This window comes from Puma concolor, chromosome F2 (genome assembly GCF_028749965.1).
Source record: "Puma concolor isolate L17-30 chromosome F2, mPumCon1.1.hap2, whole genome shotgun sequence".
Taxonomy (NCBI): Eukaryota; Metazoa; Chordata; class Mammalia; order Carnivora; family Felidae; genus Puma; species Puma concolor.
In genome coordinates this window covers 77,840,001-77,863,226 of record NC_141684.1, presented here as the reverse complement: position 1 = coordinate 77,863,226, position 23,226 = coordinate 77,840,001, and the positions used below count along the sequence as shown (strand labels likewise).

Here is a 23,226-nt window from a genome sequence, read left to right as displayed (position 1 = left end):
AGGGTAAAGAGAGAGGGGAACAGAAATAAATTTCTACTGGCAACATTTAAGCCAAAAAGTATGAAAACAAAACAGAAGTGTGGTACTAGAACCCAAGAATGAAGGTACAGGAAATCAATGAAATATTCTAAAACTAAAAGCTAAAAGCTAAAATTCTTCACTGAGCTCCACAGGCAAATCTTTTGGAGCACAGCATTATGTTAAACAATGTGTTTAAAATTTTAAAGTTCTTCAAATATTAGCAGAGGACTGCTGCAATGTGTACGTGTGCACGGATGGACGGAGAGAGGTATGGATGGGTGAGTGGAGGGACGGGTGGATGATTAGGTAGGAAGGTGGATGGGTGGGTGGGTGGACAGACAGAGATACACAGAAGTTCAAAACATTTACTTACCACTCACTACTCTGCAACAACAATTCTCTCAATTTGGCTGGGACAACAGGCGATTTTTGTTAAAGTCCAAGTAAGGAACAAGAGGAAAACATTTTTGAAGCGAGAGTCCTTTAATAACTATACTCATTTCCAGAGAACAATAAATACAGAAATTACAAGCAGTACGGGTAACGGTAATCTTTTCCTTAGCTACAGAAAACACCTACTTTTATACAACTTCATGGGCAAACATGTCTAACGAAAATCAGCATTGGGAAAAGCTACACAACAGAAGAAAATCGCAAGTAAAACGAAAAATTATTTGTTCCTGCCCCTAGCTACTGAGATTCATACCCCAGGTAGAACGGGAAGGCAGGAGATTCTGAGGCAGGAGGGCATGCTCAGCTCCGGGCAGCAGCAGTCTGAGGTTGCTCGGATTGGAGCTGTTTACCAAGATATTCCCTAAAACAGCAGGAATAAAAGGACAAGGTCGATTAGAATTTAAATGACAGAGAATCTCTTTCAAAATCGAAGCATAATATACAATGTCATCTATACTCCCTTTAATAACTACAAATTAGTAAAAGAGCTCCCGAAAACTAATCCTTTCCAGATTTGAAAGGTGCCCGTACTGTATGAATTTTAAGCGCCCTGTTTACCATGCACAAGTCGTCATGCACGCCCGGTGGCTGTGCACACACTTTCAAGGCGGTGCCTCCTTCCCCGTCTGGGTACGAGGCCTGTTTCTGAGCTCGGCCACATTCGCAATCTGCAAAGCTCAAAACCCACTCAAGTATGACTCCACGTAAGTGTACCGATAACACAAACAACAGATGTCCTCGTATTACTGAATACAAGTATCGACACCCAGGGGTGAAAATAACGTCAAGATTCACAACTTGTAGCACAGCTACTGTCTCTGCACCAACATAGTCTAGAACCTTCACAGCGATGGTCACGCTGGGTCCTCAGAGTCGCCACGGGAACAGAGAAGGAGTGTTTCATTTTACAGGGGGCACTGCGGCTTAGAGCAGTGGCTGCTGAACTATTTAGATCACATTCGCCTTCAGGAAATGAGCTGAATCCACACCCGCAGCAGGTGTATATTTAGCTCTTCGTTACATACAGGCATCACTGTTAATTCCAGGACAGAAACAATTTCTTTCCCACTTTCCTGTGAACGACGTGCCCAAACTGTTGTTTTTGAACAGAAGACATTTTGTAAAGAACATTTAAGAGAGTCCCTCTGCCATGAAAAGGAAACAGCATGAGTTTTGGATAGAGGCCTGGGCCTACGTCCCGGCTGCACCCCCTCAGGGACGTGCTGGTTCCAGAGGCTGTGGGATGAGGGCACCTGCTGGGGACGAGCCGCGGGCGCACACAGGCCTAGTGTCATCTCCTCAACCCATCGGCTGGCACCCAACGTCTCCCCGTCCAAGCACCTCCGGGAAACGACCTACGGGGGCCACCAGCGTCTCCCAGCAAATGTGAGCCTGCCTTTCTCCACAGAGCTAGAGGGAGGGGAGAGAGGCGGGGTTTGCACAGTCACGGCCGCAGGCCACAGGCCGCTGTCACGGCCCTAGCCCAAAGCTAGCGGAGCTGTGAAGCAGGACTGAGGACAAGCAGCAGCATTCAGGGCATGGACCAGAGCGAGTTCTGCGGACCGGTGCAGGTGAGGTGTCAGGGACCCCCAGAAGTCTCACCAAGGTGAAGGAGGATTGAAAATACTACGGGGCAGACTGAAACTTCCTACAGTGTCAAGACGGTTTATGTGCTTTTCTTATCCTTCCGTGAAAGTTCTCGTCACTGACTTATCAATTCTGCGTGTCATATTAAGGCACATAACATATTCCTGTGTCCACCAGGAGCTACCCTGACATAACGTGGACAATGGGGATCTTATGCTCAACCAACCATCAAGTCGGTAGTTCTAAGTCATGCAAGGGAAAAAAGGGAAACCACCTGTACATTTCACTAGACAGGAAAAAAAGCAGGAGTTTATGGTCACTATCAATGGTGCCATTCTGGGGAGGCCTGTAACTAGGAACCACGTATGACTGCATAAGTGGGCTGGGTTGTGTTGGGTTGTGGGGGGAGGGAGAGATGAGGGGTACAATATAATATTTATTACAAGATGTCCAGATCTTAAGTATTTTCCTGCATGTACCTAAGGAATTAAGCTTAAAATGAGGCATGCTTCATTGGGCCTTCAAATATTCCAATTCTAAAAGTCAGACTGTTTAGCGCAAAGGGTCAGCAGACTATGCCACCCCCAAATACGCCCCTTTGGGGGACTGATGATTTTGAGCTGTAGACACTTGAAAACAGCAAGTGAAGGGAGAGGCTTTCTCCGGCCTCCCCTTATCTCCTTAAACACAGGTCCTCCAGAAGGAACTCAATTCTTCAGTCCCCTCCCCTGGAGTTTCAGCAACCAGGGAGGACGGACTCTTATCACAAGAGAACAGAAGTCCGTATCACACCCAGACAGACCCTGTCACAATCTATGATACTTTGCACTAATTCTTCCAACGGTCCATCCCTCAATCACTTACTCTCCCTAAGAGGCCTAACCGCCCCCACACACACTCCTTTTTCCCTATTAAGATGGAATTTAATCCTAAATTTTAAAGCTACATCTTTAAGTTGCCCATTTTTCCTGGGTGTCCCCCATGTGTACATGAGATATATATGTTAATCGACTGTTTTTCTCGTGTTAATCTGTTATTAATTACAGGGTCTCAGCTAAGAACTCAGAAAGGTAGAAGGGAAATTATTTTTCCTCCCCTCTGAGAGTGACTTCTTAGAAAACATTTTAAAAGTACACCTAAAGACACCATGCCAATTATAAGTAAGCCGTGGTTCTTTCAGTAAAGGACCAATGTGAAGGACCACGTTCTAAATGTAAGTTTCCAAGAGAAATGACACGAGGTCACATAGCAAAGCCTTCCAGAGTTCAGTGCTCTGAACTGCCAAGTGGCCGAAAGGGTCTGGCTGGATCTGGTCACACACGGAGGCTCCCGTCCGCTCCGCCCCTTTCAGAGACATGAAGGGTGCTCCATTCCCATATCAGATTTAAATGATATTCAGGGGACAAGAGTGAACACTTGGAGGTGAAAAAGATAACTGATTTCTTCATAAAAAAGACATCACTGCATTAAGGGTCAGAGTCAGATAGTAAACCGGCAAAGATGCGTTTTTTCTGGCAGAGAATTTAGAATCACGTCTGGGGCGCCTGGGCGACCCTGTAAGTCGAGCGTCGGAGGCTTGACTCCAGCTCCCGGTTCGTGGGACGGAGCCCCGTGCGGAGCCTGCTCATCCTCTCTCTCTCTCTACCCCTCCCCTGCTCGCAGCCTTGTGCTCTCTGGCTTTCTCCCAAACTAAATAAACTTAAAAACCACATACAAATAAATAAAAGCATGTCCAACCATGGCTCCACCCCAACGGTCTTCCGCTGCCTGGTTTCTCCTGGTCGAAGGCCTCTATTATGGATGGTATGCTCCACAGTACTCTCATTTTTGTCACATCCAAAGTGGCTCCGAGGCCGTCACCTCAGTGCCTGGAATGCAGAGGACTCAGGGCCTCCTTTGTGTCTGCTCACTAGGATTTATGCAATTTAAGACTTAGACGCAGGACAAGAACACATAAAGGGCTCAACTGAGAGCGTGCACATCAAAAACCCGGATGGAACTCTGAAAGCCTGAATTATAGGTCACAAAATGCCAAAAGTCTAGCCGGAGAAGAGCCCAGATGGGACCCATGGAAAGAAGAATTAAATCTCCCCCTCGGGCTTTCTTGAAATTGCGATGTTTGCAGTGTGGCACGTGAGTTGTGAAAATACCAGAGAGAGCCGAACTGAGGCTCAACTGGAAAAAGATACTAACTGCAGAAAAAGGACCTGACGTGCACAAAGCTTTGGAGAACGTCTGTGGCTTGTAAAAGGATACAGTCTATTTCCCTATGGCTAATGGTAACACGTAGCCAATTGAAATCTTGCCAAGGTTCACCCAAGCCTGCCTCTGAACTCCGTGTGGCCCCAGCCACAGCCCAGTCCAGGCACCAAGCGCCTGGGGCTGGAAACACAGAGCAGGTGGCTACACTCCACTCGTTGTTACCAGCCAACAGGGAAACCTGCTTGCCCGTGTGCCCACGCTATTCTCCTAGTTCACTGCACCCTGCGAGGTGAGCTACCTCCATTGACGGGGGAGGGAAAGGGGCCTCAGAAAACTTCCAATAACGTGCCTAGGGACAAAGTGCGCAAACGGCCAGGGCTCAGAGCCCTTTCTCTTCATGCTGTGAAGCGGACTGACGCCCAACCCAGTAAGAGCCCTAAAAAGTACAAAAAGCAGCCACTGTTCCTAATTTTACAGATTAGAAAGTACTAAGAGGATATACATAATTTCTTCAGATTAAGGTGCCATTACCGTCAGGCAAAAGGAAAAACAATTACAGATTTTACTTCAAGGGCTTGCAGTGTATCTATAACAAAAGATTCAAGAAGAATTATTGTAAATGAATTAATCTAAGTATTGAGTCATTCTGTACATGAAGATCGATACAAGAATAAAAATTCCACTAATAATTCACTCAGAAAGTGCCCAGTATGTACCAGAAATCCACGGGAGTTTGACGTTAAATCTTTGCTTTTACTACCTAGGAAGCAAAATCTGAGAAGTGTGATATTTTCTCCTCTTTAACTTCATCCACAACTTAAACCATTTGGGAGTCCAAATCTCTGAAACGGACAAAAGAAATGGTCTCAAGACCCACTCCCCTTTTTAAAAATCCAAGTACAAAACAGCTCACAAAAGAGATCATGTTGCATGCTGACACTTGCTTCAGAAGGACCTGTTTCATTCTCTTGTCAATGACCATAAAAGGTCTGCACTTCGGCATCCGTCGTAACACTGAAAAACTGTTTTCCGGTTCCTAAGAAGGAACCTGCCTGAAAGAGGCAGTCTGGAGAGGGCGTTCGTGTCTGGGCTCCCAGCTATGGGCAGCCGGGCACCGGGGGGCATCCCCTGGCATACGTGAACCCTTAGAAGAGAACGGCCTTCACCGTATTAAAATGGAGTGTCAGACCTTCACTATATTTAGGGCTGTTTAAGCAAACATTTTTATTCTTTCTCTAAAACTGCAGTTACAAAGAAGAAAAAAAAAACATAGTTGAAGACACTGTGATATTCAACATGCTTTGCCTATATAATTTAAACACATGGAAGGGGCGCCTGGGTGGCTCAGTCGGTTGAGCGGCCGACTTTGGCTCAGGTCATGAGCTCACAGTCCGTGAGTTCGAGCCCTGCGTCGGGCTCTGGGCTGACCGCTCAGAGCCTGGAGCCTGCTTCCGATTCTGTGTCTCCCTCTCTCTGACCCTCCCCCGTTCATGCTCTGTCTCTCTCTGTCTCAAAAATAAATAAACGTTAAAAAAAATAAAAAAATAAATAAACACATGGCAACTTCATCTATATAATTTAGTGCCAGGAAAAAAGTGAAATTTCTCCTGACATCTTAATCTACGAAAACTACAATCACCCTTATTTTCCTTTTTCCCTTGGCTGCCAAAAAGCTTAGTAGAAAATCCACTGTTACTATCATCTGTGTATTACTTTCTTTAGTCTCCTTTGGTGTATAAATTTTCATAATTAAAATGATAAAGGACCTAGAATTCTATATACCACATCTTTCTGTGAGTTTATTAGAATAACTATTAAACCTACAACTGAGTCATAATTGTATTTCTCTTAACTTTTGCCTATCCTGTCGGAAAACTCGTGGGTATAACATAAATCATAAATGAAATATCCTTCTCTGAATGTATGAAAACAGTTTTTGTTTTTTGAAAATACGAACTTTATATTGGCTTGCAACACAGATTTCTATTTGGTAAAGAGAAAAAAAAAATCTAAATATTCTGTACCAGCCTGTTGTAATTATTTTTTTAATGCCAGCTCACTACAGTTACAAGTTATACATTCTTCCAGCTTTTATCATGATCGCACACAAAGCAAATTCCGTTTTTATGAATTGGTTTTCCTGTGTAACTACCGAACTAGGTAAAACTCACCGTGCCCTCTGCCATATGCATCTAATTTACACAGAAACCCAGAAACAGGGTCAAATTCCAAACTTAAGAACATACAAACTGTTCCCACAATACTTTAAAAATCCCAACCTGGGAGCAGTGATCTCCACAACACGTACCATTTCCCAGTGCCTGCTGTTTAGTACTAAGCACGGCCCTCACTGCTTGACATATATTTTATTTATTCTCCACGATAAGATTCATAAAAGCTACAGACGAGCCCCATGTTTATAGAAAAGGAACTGGAGTTTAGCAATGAAAATGACATACTGTAATGTTAGGCTAACCAGTTATTGGCAGGAGGTGTTTGTACACAAGTCCGTCTGATTTACAAACTCAGAGTCTTCATCGCTATATAATACCGCCTCACGGTACACTATCCGACCTCCCACTAGCTGAGGACATGTTACTGTGTAGACGTGAGAATAAAAAGCTTAAGGACATCACAATGCGAGTCCTCAGCTTATTTCTCAAATGTATTTTCATGACCACTCGCCACTTCATTTTCTAATGGCATCTAAATTCAAATCTCAATAGAGTCGCAGTATCTCTAAAGAGGTCAATGATTCTAAAAGTAGAATCGATTTATGTGAGTGCTAGCCCTAAGAAACAAAAATGTGCATTTTAAAAGCAACTGCCTTAGAGTCTATTATAAAAGCAATTTAGGCAAAATTTGCAGTAACGAAGTTATTTTTCACACAGGAATTCCAACAATCAAATAATTTAAACCAGCTATAAAATCTAAATAATCCAGAGTTTATCTCTAGCTTATTTTCAAGAATAGTCCCTCTTTACCTATTACCAGCAGCTTTATCATTAGATCAGCCGTGTCTTACACACTTTCTCATTTTTCTAACAAATGGTCATGATACACAACGCATCGAGCTCTCAAAACACCAGGAGTGGCAGCAGACACGCCTTTCATCTTTTTTTTTTTTTTTTAACGTTTACTTATTTTTGAGAGCGAGCAAGCATGCGCAGGCGAGCAGGGGAGAGGCAGAGGGAGAAGGGGACAAGAGACCCTGAGAGGGCTTCATGCTGACAGTACAGAGAGCCCGATGCGGGCTCGAACTCAGAAACTGTGAGATCGTGACCTGAAAATCATGACCTTGTATCTTTTTTTTTTTAAGGTTTGTTTTTCTAGGGGCGCCTGGGTGGCTCAGTTGGTTGAGTGTCCAACTTTGGCTCAGGTCATGATCTCACAGTTCGTGGGTTCAAGCCCTGTGTTGGGTTCTGTGCTGACAGCTCGGAGCCTGAAGCTTGCTTTGTATTGTGTGTCCCCCTCTCTCTCTGCCCCTTGCCTGCTCACACTCTGTCTCCCTCTCTCTCAAAAATAAACATAAAAAATTAAAAAATTTTACATATAAAGCTGCTATAACTCTCCCTGTGCAGGTCTTTGTAAGGACAGGAGTTTTCAGCCCCTTTGGGTAAATACCAAGAGGTACAATTGCTGGATCATATGGTAAGAATATATTTAGTCTTATAAGAAACCATCAAACGGTCTTCCAAAGTGGCTGCGCTGTTCTGCATCCCCACCAATACCACATGGGGGTTCCTGTCACTGCACACCCTGGCCAGCATTTGGTGTTGTCAATGTTCCAGATTTTGACTAATCTGATAGGTGTGTAGTGGCATCTCATTTTTGTTTTAATTTGCATTTCCCTGATGACATAGGATGTGTAGCATCTTTTCATATATTTATTTACCATCAGTGTATTTCCTTTGGTGAGGTGTCTATTAAGATCTTTGGCTCATTTATTTCTCAGGTTGTTTTCTTATTGTTGAGTTTTAAGAGTCCTTTGTACATTTCAGGTAATAGGTGTGTCTTTTGCAAATATCTTCTCCCAGTCTGTGTCCCATCTTCTAATTCTCTTGACGTTTTTCACAGAGCATAAAATTTTAACTTACATCCAACTTCTCGGTTATTTCTTTCATTGTATCTGAAAAGGCATCACCGTGCCCAAGGTCATCTAGGTTTCCTCCTATATTATCTTCAAGGAGTTTTATAGTTTTGCGTTTTACATTCAGGTCTATGATTCATGTTGAGTTAATTTTTGTGAAGGGTGTAAGGTCTACGCCGGATTCATTTCTGCATGTGGATGTCTAGTTGGCCCGGTACCATATGCTGAAGAGACTATCTTTGCTCCACTGTACTGCCTTTGCTCCTTTGTCAAAGATGAGTTGACTGTATTTGTAGGGGTCTATGTCTAGATTCTCTACTCCGTTCCGTTGCCCTATTTGTCTGTTCTTTCACCAATACCACACTGTCTTGAATACTGTAGCTTTGTAGTTACGTCGTAAAGTCAAGTAACGTCAATCCTCTTGTCCTTCTCCTTCACTACTGTGTTGGCTATTCTAGGTCTTTTGTTCTGCATATAAACTTTGGTATACGTTTGTTGATAGCCACAAGATAACTTGTTGGGATTTTAATTTGGGTTGCATTGACTCTACAGATCAAGTTGATTCTATTGATCAATCTGTGGATCAAACCTTTCGTAGAAGTCCCACAGTCCTTGGTTATTCTGGGTTTTTCAGTCTTTGTTCTCTTTGCTTTTAGGTATTGGAGGTTTCTATTGATATTTCTTTGAGCTCAGAGATTCTCTCCTCAGCCACATCCAGTCTATCAATAAACCCATCAAAGGCATTCTTCATTTCTATCATAGTGTTTCTCAACTCCAGCATTTCTTTGTGGTTCTTTCTTAGGATTCCTATCTCTCTGCTTACATTATTCACCTGTTCTGGCATGCTATTGTATCCATTACAGTCCTTAGCATAGTAATCATAGCTGTTTAAAACTCCCAGTCTGATCATCTCAACATCACTGCCAGGCTGATCCTGATACGTACTTTGTCTCTTCGAACTGTGCCTTTTGCCTTTTGGTACGCCTTGTCATATTTTCTTCCAAGTTGGACTTGATGTATACTAGGTGAAAAGAGCTCCTGTAGATAAGCCTTTGGTAATGTGGTGGTAAGGTGCAGGAAGGGGAAGCATTCTATCATCCTGTGATTAGATCTCGGTCTTTTAGTGAGCTATGGCCTCTGGACTGTGAACTTCACAAGCGTTTCTCAAGGTTTCTTCTACCCCCTTGGGTGGGACAGGATGGCCAGAGTGAGCTACACAGAGCTGGTTACCTCCCTTCCCCAGGCCAGCTAGACACTGATAATATCCCAGCAGGTAAGGCTCTAGTCAGCCAGTTTCCCTCGAGGGTAGGCCTTATTAAGTACAAAGTGCTCTGGCATATTTTGTGATGGTTCCCTTTCCTCTGCCCTTGGCCAAAAGCCTGAGGGGACTTTTCTCAGATATTTACTGTGGGATCCTGGTCTAGCTTTTGAAGATAAACCTCACTGTATGGTAAGGACTCACTATGACTGGGTCTCCCTGGGGTTTTTAACTCTCAGACTTGTCCACATTGAGCCTCCTGAAATTCAGCAGAGTCCAGGTTTTCCTACCCAGGTGCTGGCTCCCTCACTGGTTTCTGCTTACGGGTCTGCCCCAGTATGCCTAAACTCCCTGTGCGTGCCTCTCTGTCTCTCCAATCTTGAGAGCTGCCGTTAGCCCTATGTCCTTCCCTCTCCTATGGATCCAAAAAGAGTTGTTGATTTTTCAGTCTGTTGAGCTCTTTACTTGTTGTCAGGATGCAGTGGGACCTTCCAAGCTCCTTCATGCAGAAACCACAAACCAGAAGTCATCCTAAATGACCACATCACATACAGATCTAGTTATGCACCACGCAGCGTGGGAGAAAGGTCTGTGTTGTTACAAGGACTTTTAAGAAGAAAATTTATTTTATATTAGTTATGAATAGTATATAGCCAAGTCCATATTTAAGGCTTATTACAGACTCCTTTGTCTTGAATTATATTTGGAATATTAAGACTTTTAAGTGCATGAGAGTAGACAGAATGTCAATTTACCTTCTTCAAGTACTAGGTGAGTGCCTGGCATATTCTAAGATGTCAGTAATTGCTGAATGAAAAGTAGCTGGAGAATCCTACACTACAGGAAAGTTAGACCCCGAAAGAGAATGCCTTTTTCTCCGAACAAGAAATGTTCTGAAACACCAGATGAGACAAAGAGGCCGGCAATTAAACCTACCAAATACTTCATAATCTAAACCAGTTCATTACTAGCAGAATGCTCAAAATTTAAAATTATTTTAAATTTCAAATTAGAGTCTCCTTATAATACAAGAAGGCTTAACTAAATCCACAGTAAAGAAACAATATTTTAGAAGGCAAATGCAACATTTTAATGATATGTAGTGGAAAGTGTATTAAATTAGCTTTATAATTAAGCTTAAAAGATCTCCTAAGCCTACAGAATTATTCTTTAGAGAACCATTTCTCCGTAACATATGCAGAGACTAAAATAAACCAAAACATGTGGGCCAGCTGTTCCTCCAATGTGAATTTATAATCACCGGAAATGGATCTTAGAGCTATGTAGAGCATCAAGTAGATGATGGAAATTTGGAATACAGCATGCAAGGACACAAGAGGTTTTTGGTTTGCTTGTCTCGTTCTGTTTTGTAACTAAGACCATCAACCATAAACCTTGCGGGGGGGGGGGGGGGCGGTCACTGGCCTCCTCCCTCTTATATTCCCCTCACATCCAACTTATCTCCAGGTTTTACAGATTCTCTTCTCTCCAACCCCTGACCCTGCCTCTCTATGTGGACATCCTCATAACCTACTGCCTGGCTTGAATCTGCAGTCTCCTCACTGGTGTTTTTCCCTCCAGGCTCCAAATCCACCAGCCCCCATTGTCTCTAAAATGGTCTTCCTAAAATGACACTGCAATTATTTTTACTAATCTCTGTAGTTTTCCACAGTCTTCAGGAAGGAGTTCAAACCTAGCACAGCAAAGACGGTTGTCGTGACCCGGCCACTATGATGTCTCCAACCGTATTTTCAGCTTCGTAACCAGACTCCAGCTGTCCGGAACCAGTGGTAATTCCCCCAATGGGTCGGGATCTCTCTGACCTCAATATATGTGCATACATAACTCTCTCACTGGAATCTTCCCACCCTCTCCCTACTCTCCCCCTCCCCTTCTCTGGTTGCTGTCTCCTAATCTGCCAAGAGCTCCTATATCCCTTCCCAGGCCTGGACTGGGCCCACTCTCCACATGGCCATATAGCCCTTCCCCACAGTGTTACAGTGAAGCATGTGCTTGTCACACTCTGCTACAGGAGTGGCATTAAATTACTTCCTGTTCGATGAACAGTCTAGCTTTCCTCCCAAAAAGTAACCAGTAAAGTTAGCTTTGTTCAAATTTGGAAGCCCAATATACATCTTTTAAGTACATGATGAATGGAGTTGCTAATCATCATCATCAACCTTCACTGCCAAAAATTAGTTTTGAAATTAAGATACATTTCATTTAAATAAAATCTATAATCGGCTATTTGTTCAGCTAATAAATCAGTTAACAGTAGTATAACTATTTTACTGGTTTTAGTTCATAAACATTTCAAACATCAAAACATCAAAAGCACTGGCAAGTCCTGTGCCATAAAAATTACCAAATATCAGCTTTCAAGGGATTACAAATAATTTTCCTAAAACTCTTAAAAGGAAGAAGGGATTTTAAGAGAACATGAACCCCAAACATAATCACAGCCTCCTCAATTACCTATGCCAGTGGAGGTAGGTCATATGGGTCCCAAAATCAATGCAAATACTGATAATTTCAATACATAAGATTATGTAGCAGATTTAACTTCTGGAAGAGAAACTTCTACTCAGTCTCCAGTATCCTTTTTCTCTCCTTCTTCCTCAATAATAGAACCGCTGAACTTTATAGTAGGACATGTGATTTTAGTCAAGCCTTCATTTTCCAGTTCCTTTGTAGCCGCATAACTGAGTACTGGCCAACAGGGAGTTGTTGCCGTTGGAGAAGTCGTTGTTGTATGGAGAAGTGCTAGGGGGCACATTCCAGAAGGCTTTCAGTTGCTTGGTCCATCCACCACCACCCACTGTCACGAGGATGAGGGCTACACTCAAGGAATGGCAGCATCCTGAGCTGGAAGAAGACTGGATCCCTTCGTACTTACAGTTCAGGACTGTCCACCCCCATCCTTTCACGAGACACTGTTCAGAACAAACATCTGTCGTGTCTCAACCATTGTTATTTTGGGTGTGTTACATCATTAGTAGAACCCATCCTTCCATTATGTCTCCTCTTGAAAAAAACCCTCAGTATCTATACTAGATATGAGATATACACTGGCTTTAACACCAAGGGTATGTGACTAGCTCAATTAGCCCAGCATGTAAAATATGCTAACAGTTAACCTACAAACTTAAATAAATCCAGACAGAGGCCAGAACTCAAATTTTTTCCAAATACTGAAATTCTGAAACCTTCCTCAATGTCTTGCTTCAATATGTGGCAGTCTCTGTCACCATCTCAACCTGACAGCTCAGCATTTAAGTACTGCCTTTTCTAATTCTCACCCATGCAGAGAGGGGCAGAAAGGCTGACTGAGATGTCAAGCCAGAACTAACAAAATTAGGTTTAACAGCCAACAAGACAGAAAACCTTGAGCACCTCGGAAAACAGCAAATTGTGACCATGTAACACTATCATCTATTCCAACCGAGAAACTAGCACATTATTCAAGACTAGTTCAGCAAAGAGACAGGAGAGCAGAAAACAAAAACAGCTGGGAAGCATGATATTGTGAACAATCTGGTCTGAAGAGCATTAACCACTGATAAGAAATCATTTAGCAGAGAAAACACAAGGTGAAATTTTTCATTAGCAAAATGCAGAGTAAATCAACATTCTGTTTTAAACATTTCGGCCCACAACTTATACTCAAAACTATGCCAAAAATCATTCAAGAAAAAAAAAAAAGAGTACTCTGATAGCTGTCTATTTTCTAGCGTTACGCTGCAAACACACACACTTTGGATAGTAAATATTCTGTTTCCACAGGCAAACCCATACATTTGCTTTTACATTTAATAATCCATCTATATGCCTATAATTTATCCTATTTGCTAAATACGATCACTTATTTCACATGATAATAAGGTAAAATAATTTCTCCTAGTAATTTTCTCCAAATTGGGTGTGCCATGTTTTTGTCCTAAAGCTTCAAATGAACAATTTATTTCAGGAAACTGGTCTCTATTTGTCACAATATAAAAAGTCTATTCTTACAGCCCCCATTTTTTTAAGCATGTATTTAATATTATAAATCCAAGGTACTTAATTTTTTTTTATTTCTACAGAGACAACAAATCAATAAGGTTATAGTAAACCGTGACTACCAAATTGTGAATAGATATTATTCTACCATGCTACCCAGAGGAACTTCAGAATATTATTTGGAGAACAAAGGCCCAAACAACGAACATATTCTGCTATCATCCAACAAATAACTGCTGTCTACTTGAAATCCTAAAGCTCCAAAACCAATAATAAGAGAAGTATGAGAAACATTACTTCAAAGCGACTATAAGTGAAAAAAAGATATTTTAAAAATGTGTGCTGATAAATGATAAAATACAAAACATATATAGTTACTTGGGGGAATTAAAAACAGGTCTTGAAATGGACAGGTTAAAAATAATTACTTGTAAAAATACTTTTTTAATTGTTTTAATGTTTATTGTTTATTTTTGAGAGAGAGAGAGAGAGAGAGTGAGAGCGAGAGCAGGAGAGGACTGGAAAGAGGGAAACAGAGAATCCCAAGTAGGCTCTGCACAGCGAGCACAGAGCCCAACACGGGCCTCGAGCTCAGGAACTGTGAGATCGTGACATGTGCTGAAATCAAGAGTCGGACGCTCAACTGACTGAGCCACTCAGGCACCCCAACTATTTGTAAAAAACTTTTAATAGATATTTAATACAGGTTTTTAAACTACCCTATTTAATATAAGTTATATAATTCATTTTCTTGACTTTGCCATTAAATGGGCACAACAAACAAAATGGTTAACCAAAAGAGGAAATCACCCACGTGACTTAAGAAGCCAAGATACCCCAAAAGAAGCAAACAGTGTTAATTTAGTCTTTAAAAGTTGAAGGCTGTGATGAGAGCTATATTTACCTTATTAAAATATTTATAACCCTCGGAGCACCTGGGTGGCTCAGTTGGTTAAGCAACCGACTTCGGCTCAGGTCATGATCTCACAGTCCGTGAGTTCGAGCCCCGCGTCCGGCTCTGGGCTGACAGCTCGGAGCCTGGAGCCTGTTTCGGATTCTGTGTCTCCCTCTCTCTCTGCCCCTCCCCTGCTTGCGCTCTGTCTCCCTCTCTTTCTCAAAAATAAATAAACGTTAAAAAAATTAAAAAAAAAATACTTATAACCCATATCCAGTCTACTACTATAAAGATCTGGGAAGATGCCCTTTCAGTAGCAACAGAACCATCACCCTAAAATCCCATCAAGTCGGGAAATGAGGATGAAAAGGAGTCTCTTTTCACCATCAAAGAGCCAGAGGCAGCAGACGGAGATCAAACGAAGCAAGAAAAAGGCGAAGGCCAGGGAATCAACCTCCTGGGACTGATCCACAAGCTCCTGTGTGTGGGAAAGGAGCATCTGATTGCTGGGTAAGATCTACACACTACCAACCTTCCTGCACAAAAGCCAGGGTGTGGAAGGAACGAAAGGAAAGAAAATTGCTTTAATTAATTCAGTCAGCAAACACAACTCGTCCCCAAGCACTGAGGAAGCAACAGAGAGAAAACAGCAAGGAGCTGGAGGGGGCGGGCAGTGACCGATACTGACGCTGACAATGAAAACAGGCGGAGAGGAGACAGAAGGTGAGCTAGTGGTACGGCAGTGTCACCTGAACACCAAAGCAAAGCGCTACCAGGTGTCTGGTTAGGAGGTGCCCTATCGTGCAGGTGTAATGGGAGAGAACACACTCATGGGGCCCCCAAGTACGCTCTACTCAGTAGCACGACAGAGTGCCGACAAACTTGGAATCTGGAGTTACACAGACGCATATTCAAATCTAACTCCCATAAATGGGAAAACTTGGGCAGTCACGTAGCCATCCTTATGCTCCGGACTTTATATCTATAAAACCGAGAACAGTAATGTCCATCCTGCAGAGAGATGTGTGAAGACTTAAAAGATAATGTCCTTCCGGCTACTGCCAAAAAAAATGTTAATTCTCCTCCATCTGTTATCTATACAGCACACCCAATAACTGATAACAGTGTGGAATACTTTGAACGCTTTTAAAGACTTGCATTGCTTCCAGGGGTGGGGTGGGGGGCGCGCACCCGGGTGGCTGGTTGGTTGAGCACCTGACTTTTGATTTAGGCTCAGGTCATGATCCAGAGTCATGGAACGGAGCCCCAGGTCAGGCTCCGTGCTGAGTGTGGAGCCTGCTTAAGATTCTCTCTCTCTCTCTCTCTCTCTCTCTCTCTCTCTCTCTCTCTCTCTCTCACACACACACACACACACACACACACACACACACACACACACACGGCACCACGGCGCCTGGGTGGCTCAGTCGGTGAAACATCCGACTTCGGCTCAGGTCATGATCTCACGGTTTATGAGTTTGAGCCTCGCAACAGGCTCTCCACTGCCAGCACAGAGCCCACTTTAGATCTTCTGTCCTCCCCCCCTGTATGCCCCTCCCCCGTTTGCACACTCACTCGCTCTCTCATATAAACATTAAAAAGTATACATTTCTCTCTCTCTCTCTCTCCCCCTCCGCCCCTCTGCCCTGCTCACGCACTCTGTCTCTAAAACAAAAACTAAAAAGAGTGGCACTGCTTCCTAACCAGCACCTCGCCACACCCTCAAATTCAAAAGTCTGGAAATAAAAAGTTAAATCTTTAGCAATGGGGAAAACATGCATTCGGCACAAACTGGATACCTACACTCCCCAATTAACAATTCAATAAAGATTTATTTGCTAAACAGGCTCCCACGAGAGTTTTAATCTCATCCTGAGAGGGGCTATTGGAAGGGAGGTCTGACAATGCCCACCGAGTTACCTTTCCAAGTAACGACTCCACCCTGCCTCTTCAGGGCCCTCCCTTCATCACTTTCTCCCACTCGAACTCCCTTCTGACTGCATTTGAAACATTTTTAGGCTAAAGCAAATGATGACAACAAACAGCTGATGTCTACCTCAGGCCCCCACTAAGCACTGTCCTCCCGCCTCCCTCTCCTAAAGAACCCTCTAGAGGGAACAACCACCGTGACTTTACTTCTTCACCATCCCTGGGGCAATCTGCCTGTTGGAGGCCACCAAGAGCCCCAGCCCTGGGCTCCAGAGGTCTTCCTGCAGCCACATCCAAGGGAACTATCTACTCCTCTTCTTCCTGGTCCCCTCGGCCGTGTTTTACATCGCCCACCCCTGACTCAATCCTGCTTGAAATACACTCTCTTCCATTTGCTTCCCTAACGTATGTGCTTCTGGTTTTCTCCTAATCCTGTAGCCATTTCTCCTTAGAATCTTTCACCCACCCCCACCCTCGTGTAAAATTCTACTCCTCTTCTGTCGATCCCTTATTATTTTCGTCTCATTCTCTAACAGTGGTTCTTACCCTCCTCTTTATCACAGACCCCTTTGCAGAGTTGATGAAGCGTGGACTCTCCCCACAGACAATACTTCTACATGTTTTGGCATCCAACTGCAGAGAGCTAACCGAAACACCTCCTAGGTGAAGAGGTCCGGCTCTACACATGCTTTTGGGGGGTAATCTCATCTACTGCCGCGACTCAATCCCTTGTCTCCTGATTACTCAGCTCTATCACTCTAGCTCCCATCTTGCTCTGGAACTCCAAACCTGTATTTCTACCTTTTGGACTTCTTCTTGGATGTAACGCAGAGACATCAAACTCACGGAGCCACGAAAAAGAACTCCTCGCTGCCATTCGAATCCTGTTGTTTCTTCGTCAGGTGAGGAAGAGACAAGTGGCCAAGGAACACGCCCAGCAGGAAGCAAGGGATTCGGCAGAGGCACCCTGCGCCAGCTCACTGTAGAAAACTCAACTGGAGGGTTAGCTGGCAACCGAGGGGCAACCCCGACAGGACCTTGGGCGGAAAAGCCAGTCTACAGAAAATAACGAAGCAGGCAGCTGCAGCCGGGAGAAACCGTGTGGCCACAAGGAAAGGGAGGTGGAAAATGTTGTGGCCTTGCTTCCTGCCAGCCTTCCGGTTCCCGGTTTCGGTGAAACTGTGTGACTTCCCCCATCGTGGGGTTCTGTGAGCTATGCTGACGTCCTTCTAAGAGAGTTTCTTAGATTTAAGCTGGCTTAAGTAGGTTTTTATTGACTGCAAACAAACCATGCCTGGTGAAGTAAAGCACGCACAGAAGTTCAGATCTTAGTGTGTGAAGATCTTTCACTAGTATACTAGCACCCATCACGTTCCTGTTATGCTCTGGCAGAACCTTCTAGTGGCTTATTTGTTTCTACAATTTTATCACTGATACTATTTCTTGGGCAGCTTCTATTTAAACATGCGGCTTCTACTGATAATCTACAAAAACACTGCGAAGATTTTTTATTGCCATCTAAGTATAAATGTTTACCACCCTTCAATTTTATCAAAAATATAAGTTAACAATAATTAGGACACATATTCTTACCTAAAATAACTTATAGTTCAAAGAAAAACAGCAAAATTGTCGCAGGTTGTCAGAACATGATAAACTGGATATATTTGATTCTGAACATGCAGAATATGCAAAAGGTATCTTAGAAGATAGGTATATATACACATGTATACACACGTATACACACATACATAAACATGAAATTCTCTTATGTGGGCAAAAAAAATTAGGCAAATGGAAAAGTAGTCTCAAAATTATACTTTCCTAACATTACGAACACACTAACCATGAACACATAACCACTCACCAAAATAAGATATCTCATTCATTTATATGAAAACAGATCTCTGTTATGAGTAAACCTTCTTAAAACTATTAATGTTGGGGAACATTCACTCTTGGTGTGACACATAAAACCTCTATTACTAATGTCTGATGAAAGGCATGGTTTGGAGATACTGTTTCAATGGCTTTATAATGCTATCATAAAAAACACTACTCAAGAAGAGATCAAAGATATGTCATTTTCAGAAAATAATAACTGAGATAGGAAGCTGATACCAAGTCACAATCCTCTGAAACTCACTACCTGCAATGAAACTTATCAAACAGTAGCTGGATGCTAGAAGGAAAGAAGCACTGGATGTAAGACAAAATCCTCCTGGCTCAGGAGTTCCGGCACGTCAAGTGCCTGGCCCTTCCCTCCTCCCCCTCCCCCTCCTCCTCCTCTGGTGTTCGGTACAACCCACATGAGATCCTTCACTGACTGTTAGGTTATTTCTTCTGCAGATTCAGTTTCCTACACACTGGTGAGTACAGAGTGCTGCCTCCAAAGGCATTACACCTATAAAAACTAGAATCCCCGGGGCCCCTGGGTGGCTCGGTTGGTTAAGCGTCTGGCTTCGCTCAGGTCATGATCTCGTGTTTCGTGAGTTCGAGACCTGCACTGGGCTCTGTGCTCACAGCTCAGAGCCTGGAGCCTGCTTCAAGTTCTGCATCTCCCTCTCTCTCTGCCCTTCCCCTGCTCATGCTCTGTCTCTCTCTCTCTCTCTTTCTCAAAAATAAACATTAAAAAAATAAAATAAAATCCCAAAAGGTATTTTGCCATCATTTACAGTAATAATTGATTCCTGCAAGAAACACCACTGGATGCTAAAAATGAGTGAAAGTTTGTTGGTAAACACAACGAGTGCTTACCGTCTCCAAGTACCTCCGCACAGATTACTTACTAATTACTAAGGGGAAAGAAGTTCATTACAGCAGAGAACCCTACTACCACTTTAGGTGAAAACTGCCACCACTAATAATAGGGTTATTATTAAACCCACTCAAGAGCTTCCTGATAAAGACCCTGAGAAGAACATGACATCACCTCTGTGGTGTTCCTGCCAAAATGCATACCCTAAAGCTAATCGGGAAGCAAACGAAGACAAACTGAAAGTGAGGAACATTCTACACAGCAGCTGGCCTGTAGGCTTTAAAAATACCGCTGCTGAAAAGGACAAAGAAACACCAAAGCACTGTTCTGTTTAAATGAGACGAAAGAGACTCAGTAACAAAATGCAATGTATGGTCCTGGACTGGACACAACGTATTTGCTACAGACACCAGTGCAAACAGTGGACGGGGCAGTGTGAGCTGTGGGACAGCGGTGTGTCACTGTGCTATGGTGACAGGAGAAAGCCAGTTCCTGGGAATCAGGTGCTGAAGTATTTAGGGCCACAGGGTCATAATGTCTGCCCCTTACTCTCAAACAGTTGAGAGAGAGAGAGAGGGAGGGAGGGAAGGAGGGAGGGGGAGAGGGAGGGAGGGAGGGGGAGAGGGAGGGAGGGAGGGAGAAACACACCAATGGAGCAAAACGTCCACAAGTGGCAAAACCGGGTGAAACACGCAGAGGTTCGTTGTTCTGCTCCCGCAACCTTTCACTACATTCTTTCCAATTAAAAAGTCACAAAAAAGAAAGAAAAGAAAGCGTTGGTTCCTTTCCTACCTGCCTTCTCCTCTGCCACCGGAAGGGTGGGAACCACATCCCAAAGCCACAGAGCAGGAAGCTGAGCGCTGCCAGGTCCATCGGGACCTCGTGAGCCGCTGTACCAGCTTGGGACTTGCCAACAAGTACGGTTCACGGCACGGGAGGCTAAGCCCCTTGCGCCAGAAAGAGAAGCCGAGAAGGAATAGCACCGGTGTTCACATGACCGTGGCTGTGTTGAGTCTCCCTGAAATGCTAAGGCCGGGCGTGCGACTTCAGAGGTGGCCTTGAGCCATAGGTCAGGCCCTCCAGGCCCCCAATTTCCGTCCCGGGGACCCCGCTGGGGCCTCCCACGCCAGGGTGTCTCTTTACGAGTCCTCCCTACACTGCAGCCTCAGCTTCGCCAACTGACTCCTTCGTCACCCTCAGGCTTACCCCAGGCGTCGCCTCCTCAGGAGACGTCCCCCGTGAAGGCCCGGGAGGATGAGGCACGGTCCCCAGGCTCCTGTGACACGCACTCACGCCTCCGTCACAGCCCTCGTGGCACCGCACTGAACCCGTGTGCGGTGCCAGGGTTTTCTACTTCGTATCTATCCTAGCACATATTCGCTCATCTAACAGGCATCTCGTCCACGCCTAAGTTAGAGACGAGAGTAACGGTTACAGGGATACCAGCAAAGACCCCCTCCACTGGACAAGTAACTGGCCACACAGAGAACGAATGGCACGGTGTAACCAAATGCTCAAATGTTTCCTCGCAAGATATCTCTGGGCTGTGTGGCAAGGTGGGGAACACCATCCTCCAAAACACCATTTTCGCTCAGGCATCTGCCAATACCTGCCCTTAAGGAAAGTGGGGCAAGAATCTTCTGAAGGTACAGAGAAGCCCAGGGACACGTGCTAGAGCTTTGATGGTGTGTAGGTGTAAGAAACCTGATCTTTTGGGACCACCTCTGAGCCCTACACTGACACTTTGGTAGCTTTTCACTGAACTCGCTTTTAAAAATACAAGTAAGGACTGGTGATGAACATTATTTAATTCATATGAGGGTTAGATATATTAGTAGGGACCCAATGCATCACTGCGTAATTCTTTTAAAACGCAAATTTAATAAAATGTAGGGCGCCCAGGTGGCTCAGTGGGTTAAGCGTCCGACTTCGGCTCAGGTCATGATCTCATGGTTTGTAAGTTCAAGTCCTGCGTCTGGCTCTGTGCTGACAGCTCGGAGCCTGGAACCTGCTTCGGATTCTGTGTCTCCCTCTCTCTCTGCCCCCTCCCCCACTCATGCTCTGTCTCTTGTCTCAAAAATAAATAAAACATTAAAATTTCTTTGAATTAAAAAAAAATGTAATTGGGGAGAGTGGGTGATGGGTATTGAGGAGGGCACCTTTTGGGATGAGCACTGGGTGTTGTATGGAAACCAATTTGACAATAAATTTCATATATTGAAAAAAAAATTAAAATTAAAAAAAAATTAAAAAATGTAATTAAAGGATATTTACATCTAAATCTGTCTTTGTTAAGATGACAGGCTTATCATCATTTTTTTTTAGTCAATTCCTCAAAATTTCAGTGGTAAGAAAACCTATCAATTCATTTCTGTTATCCATGAGATTCCCGCCCCCCCCCCCCCCCCCGCATCAAGATGCAACATCTGGATAACATACTTAAAAGGAAACCAATAAAATAATTCAAAAAAGTAATTAAATCTCTTAGATGAGTAAATAGAAAGTTTGCTTAATCTTTCTTTTTTGTTTTTTCTTTTTTTAATTAAAAGAGGGGCAGAGAGAGAGAGAGAGAGAGAGAGAGAGAGAGAGAGAGAGAGAGAATCCAAAGCAGGCTCCAGGCTCTGAGCTGTCAGCACAGAACCCACCATGGGGCTCAAACCTATGAACCATGATCATGACCTGAGCCAAAGTCAAACGCTTAACCGACTGAGCCACCCAGGCACCCCTATTATTTAATTAGTTTTTAGCATAATGTATTCTATTGAGCTTTATTGATTATTTCACATACACACACACAGCCCATGAAATGAAATATTCATGTGACCACAAAAGTAACTGTCCCCCGCACTGAAAGGAGAAAAAGCACTTAAAAGCAAAGCAAGTTAGCTCATTTTTCTCTGCCTTCCCTTCCAAGACTTTTCTTTTGTTCATGTTTAACCGACCCTTCAAAACCCCAACCAGCTGTTTGTCTGTTTTAATCCTAATCAAATAAAACCACAACATGAATTTGATCCACAGATACTTACACTAGTCACATGCATTTATGCGTGAAATCTGCATTTGATTTTATACTTAATTATAAAGTACACAGACTCCATTATCCATCAGTGTTTTTATATTCTTTACTGTCTAAATGCTTACTACTGACCTTCCCAAATGTTTATTTAGGCTGGTACTTTGCAACAATTTCAGATTTATGTCCTGCTAGCATCTCCAAATCAATTGTAATTAAGTGGTACATAGTGTCCAGACAAATTGGTACAGCCTCAAAATAGCTCTGTCTAACTAGCAAAGTAGAAGCAACGTTACCTGGCAGACTGGGAGCTATTCCATCTGATGGTGAGACAATTGGCTATAAAGAATTCCTCTTTTCTTGGAACTGGTTTTGATATACTTTTTAATTGAGTTATATTTCTTTCCAAAAAATACACAAAACATATGATACCAAAGACATTTTCAAAGGTTCTTCCACCAAAAATGTAAGAATAATATGGAAAATTCCAGGCACCCAATGAGTGACCACAAATTTCTAAATTAAACCTGGAAAATGTTAAACCTGGAAATGTTGTATGTTTATCAAAAATCACACGGAATATTTTAGTAACATGACAATTAATGCTAAAAGGCTAATGCACATAAGGGTTTTTTCCTTCAGTTCACTTCATAAGTAGCTATTTTAATCACCGGATTTATGGCTATATACTTACCGAATAACTAAAATATTCTAAGCAGACATAAACATCAGAGAACAAAGTATCGGTCATACACTTGGCTTGGTGAGTCCTCTGTAACATTGTTTACCTATACATAAAGTATCTGGGGAGAACACCACTTATAACTTATTACTCTGCTTTAAAAAAAAATTTGAAAAATAACCTAGGAACAATAGAAAATTCTACACAAGATCCTCTACCTACAAAATTCAGTGTTTCTTTCCTGAAGTCCTGAGCTGTCCATATGCACATACTGTGGCTTCTGAATTAGAGGCTGATTACATTTAAGATCATTCTGTAGGAGAAAAATGATGATATTTT

At 43.2% G+C, this 23,226-nt stretch overlaps 1 protein-coding gene across 3 annotated transcripts in view; it reads right to left on the bottom strand.

The window, feature by feature from the left end:
- Positions 1-485: 485 nt before the first annotated feature.
- Positions 486-23,226, bottom strand: part of ATP6V1H (ATPase H+ transporting V1 subunit H) — a 108,485-nt gene continuing 85,744 nt past the window's right edge. For all 3 annotated transcript variants that reach the window (XM_025923034.2, XM_086695332.1, XM_086695331.1), the window contains one exon: positions 486-835. In XM_025923034.2, coding sequence (XP_025778819.1) covers positions 775-835 — 61 coding nt within the window. In that variant the 3' untranslated portion in view covers positions 486-774. The remainder of the gene's footprint in view (positions 836-23,226) is intronic.